The sequence below is a fragment of the Spermophilus citellus genome (assembly GCF_964194105.1).
Source record: "Spermophilus citellus genome assembly, chromosome: 2".
NCBI classification, from domain to species: domain Eukaryota; kingdom Metazoa; phylum Chordata; class Mammalia; order Rodentia; family Sciuridae; genus Spermophilus; species Spermophilus citellus.
Genome location: NC_138183.1, coordinates 251,643,446 through 251,668,340, shown reverse-complemented (window position 1 = coordinate 251,668,340; position 24,895 = coordinate 251,643,446). Strand labels below are relative to the sequence as shown.

General features: G+C 46.3%; 3 protein-coding genes across 6 annotated transcripts in view; 2 read left to right on the top strand and 1 right to left on the bottom strand.

Annotated features, from left to right (window-relative positions):
- The window catches only part of SPTBN2 (spectrin beta, non-erythrocytic 2), a 29,294-nt gene extending 20,936 nt beyond the window's left edge, over positions 1-8,358 (top strand). The window contains exons 21-36 of the mRNA XM_081281429.1: positions 323-412; positions 740-1,000; positions 1,096-1,226; positions 1,459-1,663; positions 2,143-2,517; positions 3,189-3,433; positions 3,529-3,667; positions 3,936-4,020; positions 4,192-4,388; positions 4,709-4,851; positions 4,939-5,014; positions 5,089-5,139; positions 5,310-5,530; positions 5,835-6,008; positions 6,588-6,630; positions 6,918-8,358. Of these exons, the coding sequence (XP_081137555.1) occupies positions 323-412; positions 740-1,000; positions 1,096-1,226; positions 1,459-1,663; positions 2,143-2,517; positions 3,189-3,433; positions 3,529-3,667; positions 3,936-4,020; positions 4,192-4,388; positions 4,709-4,851; positions 4,939-5,014; positions 5,089-5,139; positions 5,310-5,530; positions 5,835-6,008; positions 6,588-6,630; positions 6,918-7,151 (2,670 nt within the window). The 3' untranslated portion in view covers positions 7,152-8,358. The remainder of the gene's footprint in view (positions 1-322; positions 413-739; positions 1,001-1,095; positions 1,227-1,458; positions 1,664-2,142; positions 2,518-3,188; positions 3,434-3,528; positions 3,668-3,935; positions 4,021-4,191; positions 4,389-4,708; positions 4,852-4,938; positions 5,015-5,088; positions 5,140-5,309; positions 5,531-5,834; positions 6,009-6,587; positions 6,631-6,917) is intronic.
- A 5,314-nt stretch (positions 8,359-13,672) lies between these two features.
- On the top strand, positions 13,673-24,615 carry LOC308642477 (RNA-binding protein 4B). 4 transcript variants are annotated; one of them, XM_081281442.1, is made up of 4 exons: positions 13,673-13,825; positions 14,441-14,864; positions 20,586-21,262; positions 22,759-23,157. In XM_081281442.1, exons 2-3 carry the CDS (start codon positions 14,453-14,455, stop codon positions 21,251-21,253), a joined length of 1,080 nt encoding a protein of 359 aa, XP_081137568.1. In that variant the 5' UTR covers positions 13,673-13,825; positions 14,441-14,452; the 3' UTR covers positions 21,254-21,262; positions 22,759-23,157. The 4 variants fall into 4 exon arrangements, with proteins under 4 accessions (XP_081137568.1, XP_081137569.1, XP_081137567.1 ...); XM_081281443.1 differs by lacking the exon at positions 22,759-23,157 and adding an exon at positions 22,531-22,746; XM_081281441.1 differs by lacking the exon at positions 22,759-23,157 and adding an exon at positions 24,001-24,614 and having other exon boundaries at positions 13,674-13,825.
- The window catches only part of LOC308642474 (RNA-binding protein 14), a 48,304-nt gene continuing 38,515 nt past the window's right edge, over positions 15,107-24,895 (bottom strand). Inside the window, exon 3 of the mRNA XM_081281434.1 lies at positions 15,107-15,631. Within this exon, the coding sequence (XP_081137560.1) occupies positions 15,591-15,631 (41 nt within the window). The 3' untranslated portion in view covers positions 15,107-15,590. The remainder of the gene's footprint in view (positions 15,632-24,895) is intronic.

Here is a 24,895-nt window from a genome sequence, read left to right as displayed (position 1 = left end):
CTGGGCCTGAGAGCATCTTCGTCTTGGCAAGCTGCCCCTGCCATGTGGCACTCCAGCCTCCTTCCTGGCTTCTGGGGAGATGCCAGCAGTGCTCTGTTCCCTCTTCCCTTCAGCACTGAGAACATCCCCTCTAAAGATACTTGGGGATGTCCTCTAGATCCCTTTGTCCTGAAGCCAGAGATGACCGTTCCCTACACAAACACACACACACACACACACACACACACACACTCACACCTGTAACTGTAGGTATCCCCACTCTCCTGTCCCCCATGCTGACTCTTCCCTCTGCACCTCCACTGACGTCCTCTTTCTTATCCAGTTATGGGTGACAGAGCGGCTGCCCATGGCCAGCTCCATGGAACATGGCAAGGACCTGCCTAGTGTTCAGCTTCTCATGAAGAAAAACCAGGTGAGGCAGAGGCTGAGGGCAAAAGAAAAGTTCCCAAGAGTCTCTCCCCACTTGGACATTTGTTTCTCTAAGAAGGGGTTTCTCTGGCCCCCCGACACTGTGTCTCCCCAGACGTCGGTGGTTTGCTTTTCCCCAGGGGCAGGTTCTCTTGGAGGATTGAGGGGGCATCATCACCATCCTGTCCTGGGGAGAGGGAAATGAGAGGGCTCTGGAAGGAAGAGAGGGAAGAGGGTGAAGGGGGTGCTTGAAGTTGTACAGGTTGGAGGGTGTGGAGGCTCCACGTTCCCTTTGCAAGCCTTATAGTGTCCTCTTCTGTGACGGGGACAGACCCTGCAGAAAGAGATCCAAGGCCACGAGCCCCGGATTGCTGACCTCACAGAGCGGCAGCGGACTCTGGGCACAGCAGCAGCAGGCCCCGAGCTGGCCCAGCTCCAAGAAATGTGGAAACGTCTGAGCCACGAACTGGAGCTTCGGGGGAAGCGATTGGAGGAGGCCCTGAGGGCCCAGCAGTTCTACCGCGATGCTGCAGAGGCCGAGGCCTGGATGGGTGAGCAGGAGCTGCACCTGCTGGGCCAGGAGAAAGCCAAGGTGAGAGCCGGGGCTGAGTCCGCATGGCTGATTCTTTTCACTGCCAGCCTCCCCACCCCACCCCTACTGCCTGAGGCCCACTGTCCCTTCTCCAGGATGAGCTGAGTGCCCAGGCAGAGGTGAAGAAACACCAGGTGTTGGAACAAGCCCTGGCTGACTACGCCCAGACCATCCACCAGCTGGCAGCCAGCAGCCAAGACATGATTGACCATGACCACCCAGAGAGGTGAGTCCCCAGGAGGTAAAGGGGCCCATCCCCTGGAGGAGAGGGAACTGGTTTTCTGAAGGTGCTGGGATGTGGTGCCTCTGTACTGTGTATATACAGAACATTCTAGAAAGCTGGAGAAGCCTGGACTTGATGAGCAGTTAGGGGCCTAGAGGGACAGGGCTCAGAACAAGCCGGGCATCAGAGCAGCAGTGTCTCCTAAACCCTGAGGGGCCTTCGTCATTCCCTCCAGCACGAGGATATCAATCCGCCAGGCCCAGGTGGACAAGCTGTATGCCAGCCTGAAAGAACTGGCCGGAGAGCGGCGCGAGCGCCTGCAGGAGCACCTCCGGCTGTGCCAACTCCGTCGTGAGTTGGATGACCTGGAGCAGTGGATCCAGGAGCGTGAGGTGGTGGCGGCCTCCCATGAGCTGGGCCAGGACTACGAACATGTGACTGTGAGTGTAGGGAGGACGCCAAGAAGGGACCAGGACCCAGGGGAGACGGGGCCTGGACCTGGGCAGAGCATGGAGGGGCAGGGACACAGGGTCAGGCAGAGCAGCTGCCATCTCCTGGATTTTAAGGTTTATAATTGGAAGAATTGTGCGGAAAGAGGAACGTGGGGCCAAGTGTGGGCAAGGATAGAAAGGAAGTTAATTACCAATCAGGCCTGTGCCATCTTGTGCCACATGACAGACTGCATCATCTTAGCCCTCTTAGTTTGTGTGGTGCATTTGTCAGGATGTGTCCTTGTTGAGTGGCACACACTGAACAGGTGGGTGGGAAGCTGCTGCAACTGCTTGTTGACTCGCGCTGGCATACCTGACACAGGGAAGAGAAGTGGGTCCCCAGTTTGGGGGAAGAGGACCCACTCCATCAGTCAGAAACCTCTTCCCTCAGTGTCACACCTTGTCCCTTCAACTGCTTCCTCCATCAGATGCTCCGGGACAAATTCCGCGAGTTCTCTCGGGACACAAGCACCATCGGTCAGGAGCGTGTGGATAGTGCCAACACGCTGGCCAATGGGCTCATTGCCGGGGGCCATGCCGCACGGGCCACCGTGGCTGAGTGGAAGGACAGTCTCAATGAGGCCTGGGCTGACCTGCTCGAGCTGCTGGACACACGGGGTCAAGTGCTGGCTGCTGCCTACGAGCTGCAGCGCTTCCTGCACGGGGCCCGCCAAGCCCTGGCACGGGTGCAGCACAAGCAGCAGCAGCTTCCAGATGGGACCGGCCGTGACCTCAATGCTGCTGAGGCCCTTCAGCGCCGACACTGTGCCTATGAGCACGACATCCAGGCCCTCAGCGCCCAGGTCTGAGCCAAGCCGAGGAGGTGGGGAAGGCTGAGGGGAGACTCTGTAGGAGATGGGAGCAAGGGGGTGTCCTAGTTGCCGGGATGGATCTCAAGAAATGCAGGAGGATGGCCCCTCTGGAGGGCCATTCACAGATGAGGTTAGAATCATTCCAGGAAAACATCCCAGCCAAGCAACATCTAGCCACCATATTCACTGACTTCTTCACAAGCCTCCATGAGGGCCATGACATTTTTAGGTGGTCTTGATGGCTGGACTATTCTTGCTGCCTGTTGGTACCACCCAGACTACAGCTCTAGATCCAGTGAAATAAGCATGAATTCTTCCTTCACCTATTATACAGCCAGTCAGCCCCACCAAATCCCTTCTGCAGGCTCATCCTAGCTACCTATGAGGTCCCTCACATCCAGAACAGGCCTTCGAAAGCTCTACTGGCCAGTGGCCCCCTTTAGAGCCCCACCTCCTGGGCTAAGCCCAGGCCCTTAAATGAGATGCACCAGAGCAGCATTTGGCCAGGCATCTGCCTTCATCTTTCTCGCCCCATCCCCACCCCATTCCTCCCCTTCCTCTTTGGCTAGTGAAATGGGCAGGAGGTAGCAGCTAGGTCCAAGGGAGGCTGCAGCTCCTTCAAGTCTCTCTGCTCTGCCTGACTCTCAGTTGGGACCCTACAGGTCCAGCAGGTGCAGGATGATGGCCACCGACTCCAGAAGGCCTATGCTGGAGATAAGGCTGAGGAGATTGGCCGCCATATGCAGGCTGTAGCCGAGGCCTGGGCCCAGCTTCAGGGAAGCTCTGCTGCACGCCGCCAGCTGCTGCTGGACACCACAGACAAGTTCCGTTTCTTCAAGGCTGTCAGGGAGCTGATGCTGTGGATGGACGGCATTAATGTGCAGATGGATGCCCAGGAGCGGCCCCGGTGAGACACCCAGTAGCCTCTATGGCTCCTGTGGGCTGGTGGCTGTGATGGGACTGGGAGCAGTAGGAGAAGATACTGTGTCTGTATCCTCCCAGGGATGTGTCCTCTGCAGACCTGGTCATCAAGAACCAACAAGGCATCAAAGCAGAAATTGAGGCCAGAGCAGACCGTTTCTCCTCCTGCATCGACATGGGGCAGGAGCTGCTGGCCAGGAGCCACTATGCAGCCGAGGAGGTGGGTGAGGCCTGGTGGGGGTGGGCCAGCCTCACCGAGCAGAGCTCAGTGCTGATTTTTTCGGAGTCTTCCTACTTCCTCTTATTCTTTTTCTGCAAGAACTCTTTCACTGTCTGTCCCCTTGGTGCTGTTCAGAGAGTTCTCACATCCCATCCTTCCTCTAGAACTACCAACCTCTTGACATCAGAAATCACTAGTTTCCCTCAGTGAACCCCTGAGGACTCTGGAAAGGCCCTACTGGGTGCTGACTCTCGTCTCTGTCCCCCAGATCTCAGAGAAGCTGTCTCAGCTGCAAGCCCGGCGCCAGGAGACAGCTGACAAGTGGCAGGAAAAGATGGACTGGCTCCAGCTTGGTGAGCCTCTGCGGGGAACCAGGCCAGGACAGGGGGATGGGAGAGATCAAGAACCCTGGGTGTGAAACTCCAGGCACCCACCCTTGGCAACATCTGGCAGTGCTCTGGGGCAGTGGCTTTCTCTGTGCCCTCTCTGACCAGCCAACTCTCTGCAACCCCTAATCCTGGCAGTTTTGGAGGTGCTCATGTTCGGGAGAGACGCAGGGATGGCAGAGGCCTGGCTGTGCAGTCAAGAGCCACTGGTGCGGAGTGCAGAGCTGGGCTGCACGGTGGATGAAGTGGAGAGCCTCATCAAGCGGCATGAAGCCTTTCAGAAGGCAGCGGTGGCTTGGGAAGAGCGTTTCAGCGCACTGGAGAAGCTCACTGCGGTGAGGGCTCTGGGCCCCGGGGTGCCTACTCCCTGCCCCAGACCCATCCTCTCTCTGCCTGAGAAGACAGTTCTTCTCTTCCCTCTGATCAGCACCTCCTGCGCGTGAGCTGAGAGTGCCCCATGACACCACAGCCTTCATTTCCCCCAGGGGACGCTAAGACCCCCATCTCCCCTGTTGCTCCTTGTCCCCACCTTCTTGTCAGATTTCTCTTCTCCCTCCTTCCAGTTTCAGACCAGAGCTAAGACATTTCAACTTCCCCTGTGCCCTGCTACTCTTAAATGAGCCTTCTTCACGCTGACCTCAGCATTTCTTGACAGCTGGAAGAGCGGGAGAGGGAGAGGAAGAGACAGAGGGAGGAGGAGGAACGGAGGAAACAGCCCCCTGCTCCGGAGCCCACAGCCGGTTTGCCCAAAGGAGACCTGGTGGACAGCCAGACAGCTCCTGATGCTGCCTGGGACGGGTGAGAGCCAGGACACCTGGGCCAGCAGGGTGAGGCTAAGCCCAAGCAAGCTAGGAACTAATTCTGTGTCATCTTTGGCCGTTCCAGAACCCATCCACGCCTGCCACCATCCACACAGGTGCCCAGCGTTAATGGGGTCTGCACAGATGCTGAATCCTCACAGGTAACCCTGTCCCCAAGCGTCCTCATCAACCCTGCCTACCTCACACACCCTCTCACAGCTTTTTGTCCTTGCAGCTCCTGTTGGAACAACAGAGACCTGAGCAGGGTAGCCTCCCAGAAGGGCCTGTGAGTCCCCCTGCAGGTGTGGGTATAGATACCTGAGATGAAGGGCTAAAAAGGGGGGCAAGGAGTCTGAGGATGGGAGAGGGCAAAGACTCAAGGAAATTTGAGGCAGCCAGGGAGTTTCACAACCCACTGAGGAGACACCTTCCGTCTCATCCTGTTTTCCCCCGTAGGGATCTGGTGCAGGGGATGAGGCCAATGGGCCACGGGGAGACAGGCAGACACAGCCCCGCGGCCCAGCTGCTCCTGTGATGCCCCAGAGCAGGTCGTCTGAGTCAGCCCATGTTGCCACCTTGCCCACTCGAGGCCCAGAGCTCTCTGCCCAGGAGCAGATGGAAGGAATGCTCTGCCGCAAACAGGAGATGGAGGCCTTCGGCAAAAAGGCTGCCAACAGGTACCCAGCCTGGCCATGCAGTGCCTGTGGCCTCTCAGGTTCCTGCCTCTGGGGAGGCGTCCCTGGAGGGGATGTTTCTGGAGGCAGGAAAGTTATTCAGAATGGGGCACTTCATAGGACTGTGACCTTTGGAAAAGGGATGGGGCTCAGGACCACTATGGCCCTTAGGAGACAGCCTGAGGGGGTAAAGACAGGAGAGGAACTTCAAGTTCCAGGACATCCAAGGGGGCCCCAGAATGTAGGTCCCACCCACGCCAGTCCATTTGACCATCTGGCCTCCTGACTGGCACAATGTCCCACCCAGATCCTGGCAGAACGTGTACTGTGTCCTGCGGCGTGGGAGCCTTGGCTTTTACAAGGATTCAAAAGCAGCCAGTGCAGGAGTGCCATACCATGGAGAAGTGCCTGTCAGCCTGGCCAGGGCCCAGGGCAGTGTGGCCTTCGATTATCGAAAGCGAAAACATGTCTTCAAGCTGGGGTAGGAACTGCACTGTGCTCTCAGGATGGGAGGAGGAGTCAGGAGTGACACAGGTGGGCCCAGTGGGAGCGGTCACCTGTAAGAAGTACAGGAATAGAGCTGCCATGCCAGGACTTTGGGGACACCTGTGCATGAGGGAGAGGCAGGGATTGTACTGCACACTAAGGAGGGGGTGGGTGGGGTTGGGGGGTAGGTGGGTAATGGGGGGGTTAAGACGCAGGTTGATGACTGATGATGTCAAGTTAAAAAGCCATCCTGGTGAGAAACCCCAAGGCAGCGTGCCGGCACTGCTCTGCCTCAGGGACCTTCAGAGGCATGGCCCTGCCTGGCAGCAAGCAGCTGGCAAGGCCTAGGTTGGAAGCAAGCTCACTCTGGTCCTCTGCAGGCATTCAGAAAGGATTTGGTTTTGCACATCTGCAAAAACCTGGGAATCTGAAAATGTGCAACACCTGTAGATACGGCTCTGGGGGCTGCCTGGATGTTCTCCAGTTCCTCTTGGGTGACGACTGAACTCTAACACGCACTGACCTGGCACATACAGATTCTCATCTCTGCTCTGTGACTTTTCTCTCTCAACAGGTTACAGGATGGAAAAGAATATTTGTTCCAGGCCAAGGATGAGGTAAGCTTTCCCCTCCCACCCACATGTTCCTGGATGAAAAAATCCTGCAGTAGCAGATTTCCTTCCTTCCCTCCCCTATCTTTTTCCTTGTCCACCTCTCTTGTTCTTTATAATAACCTAGCCCATGACATGCCCACTGGTTGTCTAGGAGGCCCACACCAAAACATGCTCTCCGAGATGAAATAGTTACTTTTTTGCCTTTTCCTTTCACATTTCTCTGCTGTCTGCCACCAATAGCCCCCACACAGGGTCCTTGAGGCTGAGATGTTGTCTCCCTGTCACCATAGGCAGAGATGAGCTCGTGGCTGCGGGTGGTGAATGCGGCCATTACTGCTGCATCCTCGGCCTCTGGAGAGCCAGAAGAGCCAGCGGTGCCCAGTGCCACTCGTGGCATGACTCGGGCCATGACCATGCCCCCAGTGTCACCAGCAGGGGCTGAGGGGCCTGTCGTGCTGCGCAGCAAGGACGGCAGAGAACGGGAGCGAGAAAAACGTTTCAGCTTCTTCAAGAAGAACAAATAGATAGGGGGACAAGACTCCCAGGTCAGCTCCCTCCCTCTGTTCAGGAAACTGCCAGGGACTGTTGACAGGGACCACCCTTTTGTCAGGACAACTGCCTGCTGCTAGGGTCTGTTGCCAAGGTCAGCCCATCACCAGGAACTGTCACTGGGGACAAGCCAATGTTCCCAAGAACAACCTTCTCTTCTATTTAATTCCAGACTGGTGGTGGGACTAGGGCAACCCCCAATCCCACTCCTCCCATCCCCTTCTCCCCTCTTCCCCAGCCTTATGGTCCCATCCCCCCAGCACAGTGCGGATAGCACTGCATCCCGGACATAGGCCATGTGGGACACGGCTGCCCCACCTCAGGGTCGTTCTCTTACCACAACTAGGGCGCACTGTCCACCACTGGTTCCTTGCCCCTGGGGACCAGCCAGGAACCTCTCAGAGCTGAAGCAGGCCCCAGGGGCAGGAGCGCCAGATGATGGAGCCAGAGGCGCTGCAGCTGTCCCTTCCCATCCTGCCTCACCCTCTGACTCAAGTGGCCATTTTATCTTCAGTTGCTCTCAGTGGCTTCCAGGTGTGGGTTGTTCAGGGGCAGCCACAGCCTTGATTCTGGCCAAGGAGGTGATTAAACCGCTCAGCTTCTCTCACTGCCTCTGGGTGTCTTTGCTTTCCTGACCACAGCCTCTGTGCCTAAGCCCATGTTCCTCTCTTAGGCTCTGATCTCCTGCATGCCACATTTCCACTCTGTCCCCAGCCTCCAAGCCCTCAAAGAACCATATGGTTCCGAGAGCCTCCTTAGCAGGTCAGGATGATGCTAACAAGCAGTATTTCTGTCAAAAGGCAGAGTGCCCCTTACCTGGGACACAACATTCTTCACTCATGAGTCTCTCAACTCTCCTGACCACAGCCCTGATGGTGGGCAAGGGGTCCTCTGTTCTCTGCCCTGTGACTTTTATCTCCCAAAAGTTTAAGGGATGAGCACAGAGGGTGACTACCGACCCCATGCCTATTTCCTCCCCAGAGAGCTTACGCAAGGATCAAAGGAGTAGCAGTTCCTAATCCACTTGCCATGAGGTACGCCCTAAGCATGTAAATAAAAAACACACACAGGACCATATAGTCTAGATCCAGCCAAGTATCTTAAAAAGAGCAGGCAGCTTCTCCCTTGACTCTGGCTTGGCAATTGGAGGTTGCAGGGCAACCAAGTTTGACTCCAGATGTTGTTGACAGCAGCCACTCCTTGCTGACCTCCTGCAGAAAAAAACCTTTGTTCTTGCATTGTTTTCTCTACACAAACAGCCGTCTTTCAGGAAAACTTCCTTATCTTTAGCATAATTGGTTAGGAGCCCTGAGCAGACCCCTGACTGAATAACATCAGTTAAGACAGACAGGTAATGTGCAGTCCTTGGACTAGCACAGCACAGTCCCAGACTGAGCTGCAAACATGAGATCTGGTGGACCAGGTAACCCACATGATAATTATCCCTTTCTATTAAGAAAGGGAGGTTCAGTCTTCCATGGTAAACATGTGGGGATATATATATAACTGCAGGAGCATGTCCTGGGACCAAATGTGTAGTGCTGCTCTGTTATTCCATTTAGTCCCAGGACATGCTCTTGCAGTTACATATAGAGCAGCACTACACAGAGACTGTCTTTTGTGCTTCCAGCACAGCGGTAAAACCTCCACTGTGTGAAGGAGACAGTCACACAGTATGAGTGCTCAGGGAACCTGGATATATGTACCCCAAAGCAGCAAACCAATCGTTGGAAATTTTTACACGGGGGAGAGGAATTAATGGAGAAATGATCATTTGAATGTAAAACATAAGTGTAAACAGGGCAATTGAAGTGACCCCTAAAGAACATCATTGTTCATGGAAAGGTAAGATGGAAAATGTGGTCTGAGAATCATCTGCACACACCTGGCAGCTGAAGCTACTTGAGAGCATAATCAGTAAGGACGGGTTGGAGAAGAGGGTAAACTAAGGGTCAGGGAGAGACTTTGAGCTGTGGGTGGAGGAAAGGCAAAGTTCTAGGAAAGAGAACAGGTGGAATGGGGCAGTAAAGGATTCAAGACAAGTCAAAGCAAAAAAAATCAAGGCAGGCAATGGGAATATGGACAGATCAAAATGGATGAATTCTCTAGAGATCAACATGTCTGCTTTCTTACTAACCACCACCTGCAAGGGTGGACCTGAATGATCCAATATGGCAGCCACCAGCCACATGGCTACTGAGCACTTGTAGTGAATACAAGCCAAGATGTGCTGCAAGTCCAAAATGCTCACTGGATTTCAAGGACTTCAGGGGAATTTTTTTTAATCTCATTTTTATATGTTGAAATGATGAGTCAAAATATCATTAAAGTGGATTTCAAACTTTGGCTTTAGTCTTTTTTTTTTTTTTTTTTAAAGATAGAGTGAGAGAGAGGGGGACAGAGAGGGACAGAGAGAGAGAGAGAATTTTTAATATTTATTTATTTTTTCTTAGTTCTCGGCGAACACAACATCTTTGTTGGTATGTGGTGCTGAGGATCGAACCGGGGCCGCACGCATGCCAGGCGAGCGCGCTACGCTTGAGCCACATCCCCAGCCCCGGCTTTAGTCTTTTGATGTGTTTACTGAAATTTTTCTGCTATTTCATGTTTATTTATTTATTTATTGTGGTGTTGGGGATTGAACCTAGAGCTTTGTGCATGCTAGGGAAGTGCCACACCACTGAGCTACATCACCAGCCCTATTGGACATTTATATTTTCTATTATTATTATTATTATTATTATTATTATTATTAGTCATTGAAGTGCTGAGAATGGCACCTGGGGCCTCATGCATGCTAGGCAAGCACTGTACTACTGAGCAACACCCAAGCCCTTTTTAAAATTACTTATGTGGCTCACATTATATTTCTGTTGGACAGCATTTCTCTAAATGGATTATAGACCTCACTATGAAAGGTAAAAAAATTAAAACACTGTTAATAGAAGAAAATGCAGAATACCTTTGTGATTTGGGAGTAGAAAAGACATGAAACTTCAAAAACAAATTTTTTAAGATAAAAATTTATTTCATAAAAAATAATTTCTGACCGATGAAGGACACTGTGGCCAAAGTTAACACGGTGAAATGAGATTTTTTTAAACCAATGCAGAGCAACATCCAGAAATATGCAAGAAAATCCTACACATCAACAACAAAAAAGAGACTGCAATCTGAGACACAGACAAAAGACACAGAAAATTCATGAGAGTAAACAATAAACTTAAGAAAATTCTTAAACTTAAGAAATTCTTAAAATCATTAGTAACCAGACAAATGCTAATCAAAACAACAAAGAACTATGGCTACTGAGCACTTGTAATGAATACAAGCCAAGATGTGCTGCGAGTCCAAAATCCTGGCAAAAATTAGGAACCCAAATAATGTCAAACATTATGGCAGAAACAGAAATAACAGGGCCCCTTGTGCCCTGCTGGAGGAAGGGTATACCAGCACAGCTTTTCCAGAGAACAACTTGGCACTACATAGACAAGCTAGTTTTCTGTATACTCAGCATTGCAGCAGTATCCCCCCACACACTACCATGAGAATTAGGGCACACACATAAGGATGTTAATTAAAACCTTGTTCATAATGATGGGGAGCAGAGGCAGTATTCTATATCCAGAGATGGTAGATAAAATGTGTGGCTGCACAGCATGGAGTATTACTTAGGAGTTAGATATCACATAGTATAGACTGCTTAATGGAGAAAAGTAAGAAACAGTGAGCTATACACACATAATTTACATAATTTATGCAAATATACAATGGGTGAACTTTGCTTAGGTCCATATTAGAAGAGGCCAACTGTGAAAAGACATTTGTTAACAATCTAGGCAAAACTTGAATACAATTATAATTAACACAGCATATGGGCTCAGTAGGTAGTGTGCTTGCCTAGAGTATATAAGCCCTGGCTTGATCCCCAGCATCAAAAAAAGTGCTGATGTTCTAAATTAGAAGCAGATAATGAGGTGCTTATGGGTAAATTAGCATTATATCTTGATATTGGTTTCAAAATACTCCAGGGGAGGGGAATAAAAGGAAAGGCTGCTTGAAATAAGATCAGCAAAATGTTGATAATGCCAAAGCTGGATAAAGTGTCCAGAGGAGTTCATTAACCTATTATCTCTACATTTGCACTTTTTTGACAATTTCTTCAACAAAAAGTTTTTGAAAAATTAAAAAAAAAAAACATGAATGAAAAATGTCTTCCAAGAGCACAAAGTAATATACATTAAACTTATTAGAATTGTTGCCTATGGAGGAATGAGAATGGAGATAAAAGGGAATAAATTTAAAAATGGGGGGAAGGAGATGGAATGGTACAGTCAGCTAAGAGAATAAACAGTGTTAAGAACACAGAGGAGACTGGGCATGGTGGTGTGCACATGTAATCCCAGATACTCTGGAGGCTGAGGCAGGAGGATTGCAAATTTGAAACCAGCTTCAGCAATTCAGCAAGACTCTGTTTCAAAATAAAATCTTAGAAAGGGCTGGAGATATGGCTCAGTGGTAGACCCTTTTCCTAGCATGTGTGATGGTCTAGTTTCAATTCCCATGTGATAGTCAATTCTTCCTCACTGGGACCAAAATACCTGACAAGAACAATTTAGAGGAAGAAAAGTTTATTTTGGCTCACAGTTTCAGAGGTCTTAGTCTTAGGTAAGCTGACTCCACCACTGTGGCCCTGAGGTGAGGCATTGTGGCAGAAGGGTGTGTGGAAGGAAAGCCACTCACCTCATAGTAGCCAGGAAGCAGCAAGAAAGAGACAGAAGCCAAGGGGACAAGATGATTACATTTTGAGACCTACTTCCTCCAATCACACCCTGCCTGCTTATAGTTATCACACAGCACAGTAGTAATATTTTCATTATTAATCCATCAAATGAACTAATCGACTGCTTAGGTTACAGCTCTCAAAATCTAATCATTTCACTCTGAACATTGCTACATTGTCTCCTGAGCTTTTGGGGGACACCTCATAGTCAAATCACAGCACTCAGTACCAAAACACACACATACAAACACCATACAAGGAAAGGGATGGTGAGTGAAATGAACGTTTTAGAAGGATGAAAGTTACTAAGGAAATATTAGCTTCGGAAACCTCAGAAAACTGGAGAATTGGAGAGAACAGAATCCAAAAGACACTATATGAAGTTTCAGACTATCTCAAGAAGTCTCTTCTGGAGCATCAGTGGAAAAGGAGAAGGGAAGGAGACAGGTAAATAGAATTTACCTGACATAGCTTTTGCTAATATGGAAGATAATAATAATAATAATTATTATTATTAGATTAATGAAAGCTGTTTCAGAAATGGTGAAGGAAGCTTCTAGAGATGTCCAAAAGTAAAAAGTCTGAATACAGAAAGAAACTGGAAATGTCCAGAGAAAAGGGAAAGGGACAGGAGAGGTAAATAGAATTAGCTGGGAGCCAAGTACCAGTATGGGTTATTAAAATTGTAAAGACAGTGCATCTTCGGAAATGGCTGGGAAACAAAAAGAATTCAGTGAAGCAAACATAATCAAGTAGTTGGGTGGAGGAAGGCAACTGAGAGAATTTGTGCCTTGAAAGTATCAGAGAAGCTGTTACGGAGACTCCACAGTGAAAAATGGTGATTGACAACCACCTGGCACCTCTACTCTGAGATAAATTCAACCCATCAATCTCCATAAATGTCTCTGCTTTGTTGGAGGATGACAGCGAACCCACCTAATAGCTTCCCTTTTGCCACCAGGAGGTGCCCTTAGACCGCAGCTGAATTTTGAATGCCAGAAAGTCAGTCGGGAGACTCACAGTTACCTTCCTCCAGTATCTCGGTGAGGACTTGGAGACCTGTCCCACCCTAAAGCAAGGAATCTGTCTCGTCCTCTGTACCAAGTATTCTTTTGGCGTGTCCACCACCAACGACACACATTTTGAGCTTATACTCTGGCCAGAGAGAGAAAACCAGCCACGTATGTAGATGAATAAATTGTAGTTTGGGTAGATATACCTCCTAGTCCTCTCCCAGCTCTATCGCAGATCATCTTTCTGTTCCTTGGTTCTGTTTTGTCACTAATGAATAACTCGTTTGCAATAAAAAAAAATTTAATTGTTTAAAGCGCTACAAAAAAATAAAAGTCAAGGTTTGCTGTGTTTCTGAAATGTTGCCCCCAGCTGCCATAAAAACGGACCAGCCCACTAAGTAACCCCCTTCTAGAGGACCCGGTGAGATAACCCTTTGTCATCAGCAACCCCTCTGCAAGGGCCCAATAGCGCGACCCATTGTGATGGCTAGCGACTCCCCCGAGCTTCTGAGTTTACCCACACAGTGGTTGCGTCCCGAGCCCTTCTGACGCGGAGCTGCGACCCCCTCCCAGGGCGGTGATTGGCTAGCCGGGGCTGGGGGCTGACTGACCTCGGACCCGCAGCGCCGTCCCCTGCTGGCCCCGCCCCCGAGCCGGGCGACTATTTGTGTGCGGCCGCGGGATTGGTCGCCCGGCTCCCGCGAGGGGGAGGAGAGGAGGCCGCGCGCACCCGCGAGTGCGTGAGCTGGCGCGCGAGAAAGGGCCCGGTCGCGCCGAGGCTCGAGCGGCCGTCGCCATTTTGTCGGGTTCTCTCTGACGCGGGAGCCGCCGCCACCGCCGCCGCCACCGGGAGGTACGAGGGGGTCGTGTGGGTGTGCGGAGAGCCGGGAGCGGGCGGGCCGGGCCCCTTGTGGACGGGCTTTGGGCTCCTGGTGGCGCTGTGGGCAGCCCCGGGAAGACAACGAGGGGAGGCGGGGCCGGACGGAGGGGGCGGGGCCGGGGTCGGGCCGAGTCTTTGTTGGGTGAGGAAGGCGGAGGTCGGGCCGCTGCCGGGGTCCTGGTTTGGCCCCGAGCGGGCCTTTTATCTTAGAGCGTGTGGGAAGGCGATATCGTGCAGTGCAGAGGTACACAGATTTCCCTCCAAAACCGTGTCACCCGGGACACTCGGGTGCCTCTTGCCCTACGCTTGCTTTTTCCTCGCTGTTTAGACATGCAGCTCCAACCCGCTGCCTCCTCTCCGGGAGATGCACTGTGTTGTGCATGCTGACCTCCGACCTCCTATTTGCTTGTCACTCGTACCTCGCAATGCTCATTGTCAAACCTTCCCGCCTCCCTCGAGGAAGAATAATGAACTTCTCTGGGAGGGTCTTGAAGGTGCCTAGAACTTTGGAGGATTAAACAGAAATGTTGCCGTGCACTTGAATTTCCCACCCATCCGACTTTTGAAATCTTGTTTCTTCTCTTCCAGGCTCTTGTCAGGATGGTGAAGCTGTTCATTGGAAACCTGCCCCGGGAGGCCACAGAGCAAGAGATCCGCTCACTCTTCGAGCAATATGGGAAGGTGCTGGAATGTGACATCATCAAGAACTACGGCTTTGTGCACATAGAGGACAAGACGGCGGCCGAGGATGCCATACGCAACCTGCACCACTACAAGCTGCATGGGGTGAACATCAATGTGGAAGCCAGCAAAAACAAGAGCAAAGCTTCAACCAAGTTACATGTGGGCAACATCAGTCCCACTTGTACCAACCAAGAGCTTCGGGCCAAGTTTGAGGAGTATGGCCCCGTTATCGAATGTGACATCGTGAAAGATTATGCCTTTGTACACATGGAGCGGGCAGAGGATGCAGTCGAAGCCATCAGGGGCCTTGACAACACAGAGTTTCAAGGTGAACTGCTTTGGGGCCTGGGTGGCAGAGCTGAGTGGGGTCTAGCTCAAGACAGGTGCAAGAACAAGACCATGGGGCTGGCAGGATCTTTTAACTGGAAATAATAGATTATGTCTACTGCTCTTAAGCATAACTTACTCTTGGGGAAGCAGAACACTGCTAGGAGCCACAAGCAAAATATACGATGTATGGCACCTTTGGTTGTAAAGTGACGCCAGCTAGCCACTGAGGTATTATTATGCATGTTTGCGGAGATGTTCCTCAACAGCTATGTAGGACCACAAAGTGTGGGTCACTTTATTCTGTGGTCTTCATTAATTCAAATGCTGATGAAACTGTTTGCTGGGGAGAGGGGAGGATAAAGTCTGTGACTTATCTACTACTTTTGTTATGCCTAAGAAGCCTTTGGTTTGAGGGTTTAAATGCTTAGGGTTTATATTCCACTGCCTTGGGTGAGGGGTAGTGATGAGGAAAAGGTATTTAGAGGAAGCCCTATATTATAAATCTGAGTGGTGAGTCTGGATTTGGGGAAGTGTCTTTTGGGTGAATTTGTTAAGTCTTTGGACTATACAAGCACAACCAAGAAAAAAGTAAATTTTTCTAAAAATTCAAGGTTAAATGGAAATGATAGTCTTACTTCTATGATAAAATTTCAGTTAAGGGGCTGGGGATGTGGCTCAAGCGGTAGCACGCTCGCCTTGCATGCGTGCGGCCCAGGTTCGATCCTCAGCACCACATACCAACAAAGATGTTGTGTCCGTCGAGAACTAAAAAATAAAAAATTAAAAAAAAAAATTCAGTTAAGCATCATAGAGTGTATCATTGTTTATATTGATAATAAAGTTATATTTGTTGTCATTAATACCACAAGAGGATATCTGAAAACTCTAGAACTGTGCTAATATGGTAGCCTCTAGCCACATGTGGCTGGTAAGTTTAAATTAATTGAAATTAAATAAAACAAAAAGTTCACTTTTTCAGTTGTCTTGGACACATTTCAAACAATAGTCATATGAGGGTAATGGCTACTGAATTAGCACATGTATAGAATATTTTCACTATCACAGATAGTTCTGTTGAATAGCATTGTACAGCAAGGTTTTTGTAAAAGTATCATGTTGGACTACACATTCACAGCCACTTCTGGTTCTTAAAATAAACACCCTTCCTGCCCTGAGTGCCACTAAAAGAGTTGTTAAGTACTTCGAGTTCCTCTGCTAAACCTAGAAAGCAGAATGGAAAGAATAGGGAAAATATAGAAATTGACCAGAAAAAAATGAGAAAGTGTGCAGATAGTGGAGTTTAGTGGTTGAGGACCATCAAGTATATGTGGCTTCAGCCAGTGATGCTTTGGTCTTCAGCTACTCTTAAAAACATAGGGCAAAAGTTGCTGGTATTAATTACCAAGTGGTCAAATGTTTTAACCTCTTTCTGCTTCATTTGCCCTACTTACAAAATAGAGTTAACGATCCCTGTTGTACCATCCCCACAGTATGGTACTGAGACTAGGATGAGGTAATAGTTGTGAAAATGTTTCCACAGTGAAAGCACTGTATGATGAAAGGTGAGTGCTGTTTGCAACCATGAGTGTTTGTATTGAGAGAAAGTTATTTAAAATGTGATAGGATAGTTAAGCTTTTCTTATTTGTTTTTTAAATTTATATTTGTCTTTCTTTTATTATTTTGGGATGCTGGTGCACTTTACCTTTAAAAGTATTATTGTTTTCATTCAATGGTGGAAGGAGATCATGGATGGAGAATGGGGAAAGAGGGTTCTCTCTTAACAGGTAATAAGCAGAATTTAAAAGAATGTAAATTCAGGTACAGACTCTTCAGAGGTGTTGTAGCAGAAATACTACATGCCCTTACCTTTTAATGTGCAGTTGAATAAAAGGAAAAGGGCAAAAATATGTATAAGAAAAATTAGTTAACTGGAGGAAGATGGCTTAGAATGACTATTTTTTGTTTGTTTTTATTTTTGCAGTGTTGGGGATTGAACCCAGGGCCTTGTGCATGCTGGGCTTGTGCTCTACCACTGAGCTATGCCCCTAGCCCTGAGTGTTTTAATAAAACTGGTGTTATTACTTATGAAGTAGATACCTGAATAATGCAATGGATCCCATGAGACATTTAAAAGTGTTATCATTTCCTTAGAAGCACAGACACTAAACTGAATTAGGAAAGAAAAATCTTTTACTCTGTTTTTATGTTGTGTGCCTTTGCCTTCTGGAGAGTGATCTTTGAGTTACATATGTAGACATTTTTGTAACCTTCTATATTTTCCCAAAATGACAAGTTTATTATTGGAAAATAAATCAGTTTTGCAGAAAATACAATGTAGATATCAGTTTGCATAATTTTCTAATAAAAGCCTTTTTAGTCATCTACTAATGAAGATAGTCTCTGGAAAATGCCACTTTGGGCATCTTCTGAACCTTTATTTATGTACTTAATGGTTGCCATTTGGGTTTCTGCATTGTATGATTTCTAAAAGGAAGCAGTAGAAGCTGAATTATCTGTGCCTTTCAGATTTTGTTTTCTCTCCATAAGCACCAGGGGAACATAGTTGTATTGGAAAGGAAGGTGTTCCCAAATTTATATGTCTTGTTTTCAGATATACTGCTGTATATCAACTACATCTCCAGCCATCTCTGGATCCTGGCACATAATAGGAGCTAAAAAATTAGGACCCCATTTTTCCCACCTCAGCATTTTAATATTCTCTTCTGATCCAGCTTTCAAGATAAAATAGTATTATTGCGCTAATTTTGTGAGAAATTTTGGCATATTTCAGTAACTTTGAGGTCTCAGAAAATCTTTTAAACTTCCGGCCTATCTACATGTAGTAGAATAGAGTGGTAGAATTTGTCTTTGCCCTGATTCTGAAAGGTAATAGAGAAACACAGTACTTTTTAATTATTACAGGAACTTTAGGGGATTTAAATTAAAAGCTTGGTTATGACTGTGTTGGAAAGACTATTTTTTAAAAAAGCCTACTATCACTTTATTATAGATGTTTTTTAGTTCTAGATTTTTTTTTTTTAAACTGTATCCTTTTCACAACTACACCGATAGATTTTGATTTTGCTACAGATGTTTATACACTTAGGAGTTCCCACCCTCTAAGAAAAACAGAAATGAAGATTGGATTTAGTATCAGAAACATCAAGGTAAAATCACTGGATTTTGTTTCTCTAAAAAACAGACCCAGAATCTATAAAAATAAAATGCAAGTTTAATTGGATTTTTTCCCCTTACAAATGTTACTTCTAGGTCTCTGGATTGGCTACTTTTTAGGTTATCATTGTTACTTTGACTTCAGAATTAGAGCACAGTTTGTGTCTGTCACATAGCTTAATGTGTATGTTTGAAAGCCAAGTAATTTATAATTTTATAGTCTAAATTATAGAGAATTCTATATTTGATATAGAGAGAGAGAGTGTGTGTGTGTGTGTGTGTGAGAGAGAGAGAGAGAGAGTGTGTGTGTGTGTGTAGGGGCAGAAATCTATTTCTTTTGTAAGCACAGGTAACATTGAATAACTTGTAAAAATTAGATGCAAGTATTTAAATCTCTGAAAACTGGGATGGCTCACTAAAATGCTGCTTGCAGAGTTATTGCTGCTTGGTGTCTGCTAATTGAGTCTGGTGATGGTGGATGCTGCCTGTTCATTAGCAGCTGGGGGTCAAAAGCCTGAACATCTTTGTTTCTGCTGAAGAGTGAGTTCTGGGGCAGAACCAAGTTAGACTAAAGTGATAGGACTGCACTAATCCACACCCCTCTCATGGTTAGTGCATGGTGCTGTTTTGGCTCCCATCCTAAATCAGGTTGTTCCCAAAAAGATAGTGGAAGTACAAAGCTTCCTATTGCACAGCTGTATTCAGACCAAGACCTATTAAAAGAGAGCAATATGCTGATGGCAGAGGGGGAAACTGTTCTGAGCAGCCCTTAAAAATGACAAGAAGCCCATTTTCTTTATTTTTACTGGCCTTATGGCCACAATTTTTTTAAAGTATTGACTTGATCTCCAGAATCTTAATGCAGTTCAGTACTAAATTACTGCCACTACCACTCCCTTTTCCTGAACTGCTTTTAAAGACTCCAGATGCTTTCATCTATCAGTAAGGGACCTTCAGTTTGGCTGCACACAGCCTTGAGCAAAGGAGCAAAGGTGATTTCTTCTCAAAGCTGTTCCTCAATGCTAGTCATTTCTTAGAAACATAGATGTGAATTGTTTGAATGGGGGCCCAAAATCCTTTAGGCAAATGCTGCAATTTTCAAACAAACAGAAAATCCCCTATAAAGAAGTATAAGCACTGAACACAGTGACATAAGTCTATAATCCTGGCTTCTCAGGAGGCTAAGGCAAGAGAATTGCAAGCTCAAGGTTAGCCTCAGCAATTTAGCAACGCCTTATCTCAAAAACTAAAAAGGGCTGTAGATGTAGCTTAGTGGTAGAGCACCCATGGGTTCAGTTCCTAGTACATTAAAATAAAGAAAAGAGGGCTGGGCTTGTGGCTCAGTGGTAGAGCGTTCACCTAACATGCATGAAGCACTGAGTTCGATCCTCAGCACAACATAAAAATAAAAAATAAAGTTATTGTGTCCACCTACAAAAAAAGATATGTATATATATATATATATATATATATATATGTATGTGTATATATATATATATATATGTGTGTATATATATATATATATATATATATTTTTTTTTTTTTTTTAAGAAAAGAATTGTAAACTAAGTAGCAAGTTGAAATCCTGATTGTTCCATTACATGGGAACACATTATCCCTAAGCAGCTGGTACTGTTTTAAGATCTTCCTAATTCTTATTGAGAGGCCTTGGTCAGAGTTTTCTGCAGTAGACATGGATTAGCCCTTGAGGATAAAAGTGAGGATGAGGTTAAAATGTCTTATTTCTCAGAAATACAGGGGATGAAGCAGATGATGAGCCAGATATGTGATTTGGCATCCAACATAGCCTTCCCCTGCAGAAACTGCTGAAGGAAACAAGGTGGAAAGAAGACTGCTGTTGGGTTTTGTTGGTGGTGATTGAGCCCAGGGCCTTATGCATGCTAATGAGCACATGCTCTTCCCACTGTGAAACAACCTGACCTATTGCTGGGGTGGTCCCCTCCCCACCCCTCCAGCCATACTGGGGATTGAAACCTATATCCCTAGCCCTTTTTATTTTTTGAGACAGGTTCTTGCTAAATTACTGCAGCAAGTCACTGGGATTACAGCATGTATCACCATGCCTGGCTGTTGCTGTGGCTTCTAAGCTGCAGTAAGTGCTCAAGCCTTATATGGCCTTCAGTAAATCAGGGAAAAAGAACGAAGATGCCTTCCAGATCTAGCATAACTGAGGTTTTGTTGGATGTATCATTGAAAAGTATTCAGGTTTTGAATCATTATAGTTGATAATAGTCTTTAAGAATTAGAATTTTTTTTTACTTTTGTGTTTGGGGTAAAGGAAAGTTGCAGAGACAGAAGTAGGTAGGAATTTGCTACGGGGGTAAGTAGAAAGGACTAACTGGTCTCTGAGGACTAACGTTTTCTGGCTGTCATCTGTATTGAAACTTCAGCTATTTTTTTTAGAGGGCATTGCTGAAATAGGGTCACAAGAGTGTGTGTATGTATGTGTCCTGTGTTTACTTTCCTTTGGGGGAGGATAAAGAGTGTCAATGAGTTATAATCTTCTTAATCTATTTCTTCAAGGCAAAAGGATGCACGTGCAGTTGTCTACCAGCCGGCTTCGAACCGCCCCCGGGATGGGAGACCAGAGTGGCTGCTATCGGTGTGGGAAAGAGGGACACTGGTCCAAAGAGTGCCCAGTAGATCGTACTGGGCGGGTGGCAGACTTTACTGAGCAATACAATGAACAGTATGGAGCAGTGCGCACACCCTATACCATGGGCTATGGGGAATCCATGTATTACAATGACGCCTATGGAGCACTCGACTACTATAAGCGCTACCGGGTCCGCTCTTATGAAGCGGTGGCGGCGGCGGCTGCTGCTTCTGCATACAACTATGCAGAGCAGACCATGTCTCATCTGCCTCAAGTCCAGAGCTCAGTTGTGACCAGTCACCTCAACTCTACTTCTGTTGATCCCTATGACAGACACCTATTGCCGAACTCTGGTGCTGCTGCTACCTCAGCTGCTATGGCTGCTGCTGCCGCCACCTCTTCCTCCTATTATGGAAGGGACAGAAGCCCACTGCGTCGTGCTACAGCTGTGCTCCCCACAGTTGGAGAGGGCTACGGTTATGGGCCAGAAAGTGAGTTGTCTCAGGCTTCAGCAGCTACACGGAATTCTCTGTATGACATGGCCCGGTATGAGCGGGAGCAATATGTGGACCGAGCACGGTACTCAGCCTTTTAAAAACTGGAGGTGAGAGTGGGATGGGTGTGATTAAGAGATTCCATTTAGTTCCCTTGCAAGAGACCTTCATAGAGGAGGCTAGAGGTACTTGTTTGCTATTAGAACAGAATCCAAAAAGTACTAATTATGTGTTATTCTTTATTATTTCTCTAGCTTAGGCCACAGGTTCACTTGGCCTGTTGAGGTTTTAGCGTGTGACTTCACATACTAAAGGAACAGTTTATTAGGAATAATATTCCTATAATCAGTTGTAAATCCACTTGAGTTGCAGAAAAACATTTAAGATAACTAATGTTTGGTGACCTGTGTATATTGATATCTAGACAGTAAGAGATATTTCTTTATACAGGAAGGGAACTAAGGCTCCAGAGATTCAGTAGTTTGCCCATCATCATTTGGTAATGAGGGAGGTGAAGCTAAAATTCAAATTCAAGCCTGACTCTTAAAATTCCCAGTCAGTGTGGTATTAAGCTGAAGGGTACAGGTTCAGGACTTAGCAATGGAAATCACAGAGTATTTGCTAATAAGATTGTTTATTGGGTCACTAGCCTTTATCATGGAAGCTCTTCAAGTATGATATCTGCAAGCCAGATAAAGTCCTATAAATGTTAAGTGTCTAATTCTAAGATACTTGTTTGCTGAATGTTTGATGCTCTGCCCCATGTAGTTCTTTCCTTATTCACATCTAGAGCATTGGAGTGCTTAACCCCTATTTTCTTGTAACCTATGATACGTTTCCCATTTCTTTCAGCATTTTGGGTTTTTTGTGTGGGAACACTACTTAAGGCATTAGAAATTGGCAATCTTCTGATGTACATAAAATCCTCTAGGTTGTGACTGAAAAGTTAATGTTTCCTACTTCTGGAATTGTGTATCAAAGTTGCTAAGTTACTACAAGTCACTGGGGTAGGAAATATTGAGTATTGAGTTAATCAGAGTGGAAATAGCATCATGACATTATATTTTCATGGTTTTACTTATACTTTGAAATTGGGCATCACTTGAATTTGAGCCCCAGTAGCAAGGTTAAACCGAATTACTATTGAGCTTCCAAGATTTCAAGTTATCCCCTTTGGTATAGGTGTAGAAGAAAGAAAAGCTACAGAATTTGCTTTTTGTGAAGTGAGAAGCACTGTGTCATGAACCTGTGATTTTATATCTTATATGACCATGTCAGTAAGACTTGGGATTTCCTGAGACCACTGTGCAGCAGTGTGTTCATGTGTGTGAAGTAGATTAAGCTTAGAAGCTATGGAGTTTGCCATTAATTTTTACAGCTGGATCTACCATGAGTTGAGATGCCTCTGAAGTGAAGTAAGTTGTTATCAATCTGTCAGATAACTTCTGTTTCTTTTAAGTATGTTTCAAAGTTAATTTTTAAATTAATATATTGTGATCTTTAAAGGGTATTGATACATCATTTTAAAAGTGAATTTTAACTGAGAACAGTGGTTGTTCAACTAACCTCTTTGTAGTGATGACTTTTAAAGAAACTTACCTTCCAGGTGTGAACCTCAAATGGACTGAATAACCCTGAGTTGGTTGCAGTCCCAGGAGCCTGATGTTAATGAGGCTGCCAGGAGGAAATACCACAGAACTGTTGGGGATCCAAATTCGGGTCTCACTAGCAGAACTGATCCAAGAACGTCACAGCTTTTGAAGTCGATTGGCACAGATCAAGACCAAGATTTGGCCCTTTGTCTGTAATAAGTAGAGGAACTTGGTGTGAGTTAACTTCTTTTTTCCCCCAGCCATTGGTGTCTGGAGTTTCCATCATCAATGGAAGAATTAGAGAATTCTAGCAGTGATTTCTTCTTTCGATTTGGCAGATTTGGTCAATTAGAGAAAACACTGGAACTGTGGTTCTAACTCTGTGACAGTGTGACATGTAGTTGTGTTAGAGATTGGTGAATGACCCACTGTTCCTTGAGAACTGTACCTTTTACAAATGTCATTTCTAAAAGTTTGTTTACTATGAAAAATTAAAAATGGGTGTGGTTATTTGCGCCTATAGTCCCAGCTACTCAGAAGGAACACTTATAAGCCCAGGAAAATTCAACCAGAGCAACATAGTGAAATTCCATATCATTTTTTTTAAAGGGGAAAGTAGAACAATTGGCCATATTTGAGATCTCAGTATCTTCTGCTTTTCCCAGATCCAAAAATTAAACTGTTATTTTTGTTGATATATGTTTGCCCTTTGTTGGAGCAATAGTAGCCTTCTGTTAAAGAGGTTATTTTGCCGGGCGCCGTGGCACACACCTGTAATCCCAGCGGCTTGGGAGGCTGAGGCAGGAGGATCACAAGTTCAAAACCAGCCTCAGCAACTTAGCAAGGCTGTAAGCAACTTAGTGAGACCCTGACTCTAAATAAAATATAAAAAGGGGCTGAGGATGTTGCTCAGTAGTTAAGCTCCCCTGGGTTTAATCCCTGGAATCAAAAAAATAGTTATATTGTTTAAAAGATGGCTAAGAAAATGAGAAAGTTGAATTTATCATTAACACAGCAGACTTTCACCTAGATTACATCTGTGTGTCCTATATAGCTATTAGTATATTCTTTTATAGACCTATTTAATAGAACCCTAGATGATTTTGTGGAATATAAATTTGATCCAATCTGACTTGGTTTTGTTTTGTTCTTTTTTTTCCCCCCCTGGAATACAGGACGGGACCAGGGCCCTTGTACTCGGAGCCAAGCTGCTCTCCAGGCATTGTGTAAGCCTCTTGTGTTGTGCTCTCTTTCAGGTAGGATAATTGCGGACTGAACCCTCGGGCTGCGGTCATATATGAGAACTTGCTCCGCGCGGTCCCCTTTGCCGGGATGTTTCCATTGCTTCATGTTTCAGTAAACAGAGGAGTTTGAGACCAACTATGTTTTCTTTCTTAATTTAATTCTTCTAAGTTTACTTTTCTTTCCTCCTGATACTAGTCTTAGTAGCCTTTCACTTTGTTCCTTATATTCTCAGCCTCAGATCATCCCTAGGTAAGGATTATGCTGGCATTCCCTTTTTCCTGTACAGTGGAACCCCTCTTATTTTGCTTTCCCTAGGATTTGAACCCTTCCTCCCTGCCTACCTACAGCATCTCCCTTTAAATGACCATGTAGTGGCAAACAGCCTTTTACTCTTCTCTGTTAGCTCTGGACTCTTAACATTGAAGCTAATCTTCTGAAATTGCTAGGACCATTGGGGATTTTGTTGTTGTTTTTGTTTGTTTGGTGTTTTTGTTTGGTTTTTTTTTTTTTTTTGGTCTGACCTGTGATCGTGGTACAGCATTAGCTGAAATTTAGCCTTGTTTTAACTCCACTCCTCCCACTTTTATTTTTATTTTTTTGACAAATAAATATTTCTAACACTGAAGTATCTTTTTGTTTGTATGATTGTTTTTACCACCAGAATCTTCTCATTCTTGTCCAGTGTGCTCAAACTACAAAATTCTAGTCAATGAATGTCTCACATGTAGAAGGAAGGAATTAGTGAGTAATATGGCTTCAGAAATAGGTGATAGTGAGAAAAAATGCCAGAATATTGAGACACTGATGAATGTGTAAGCTGGTGGTCAGGCTTTTCTCTAAATAACCAGAATTGCTCTAGTTTAAAGGCTAGAACTTAGATTAGTAGTGATAGAAACCCCACAGGAA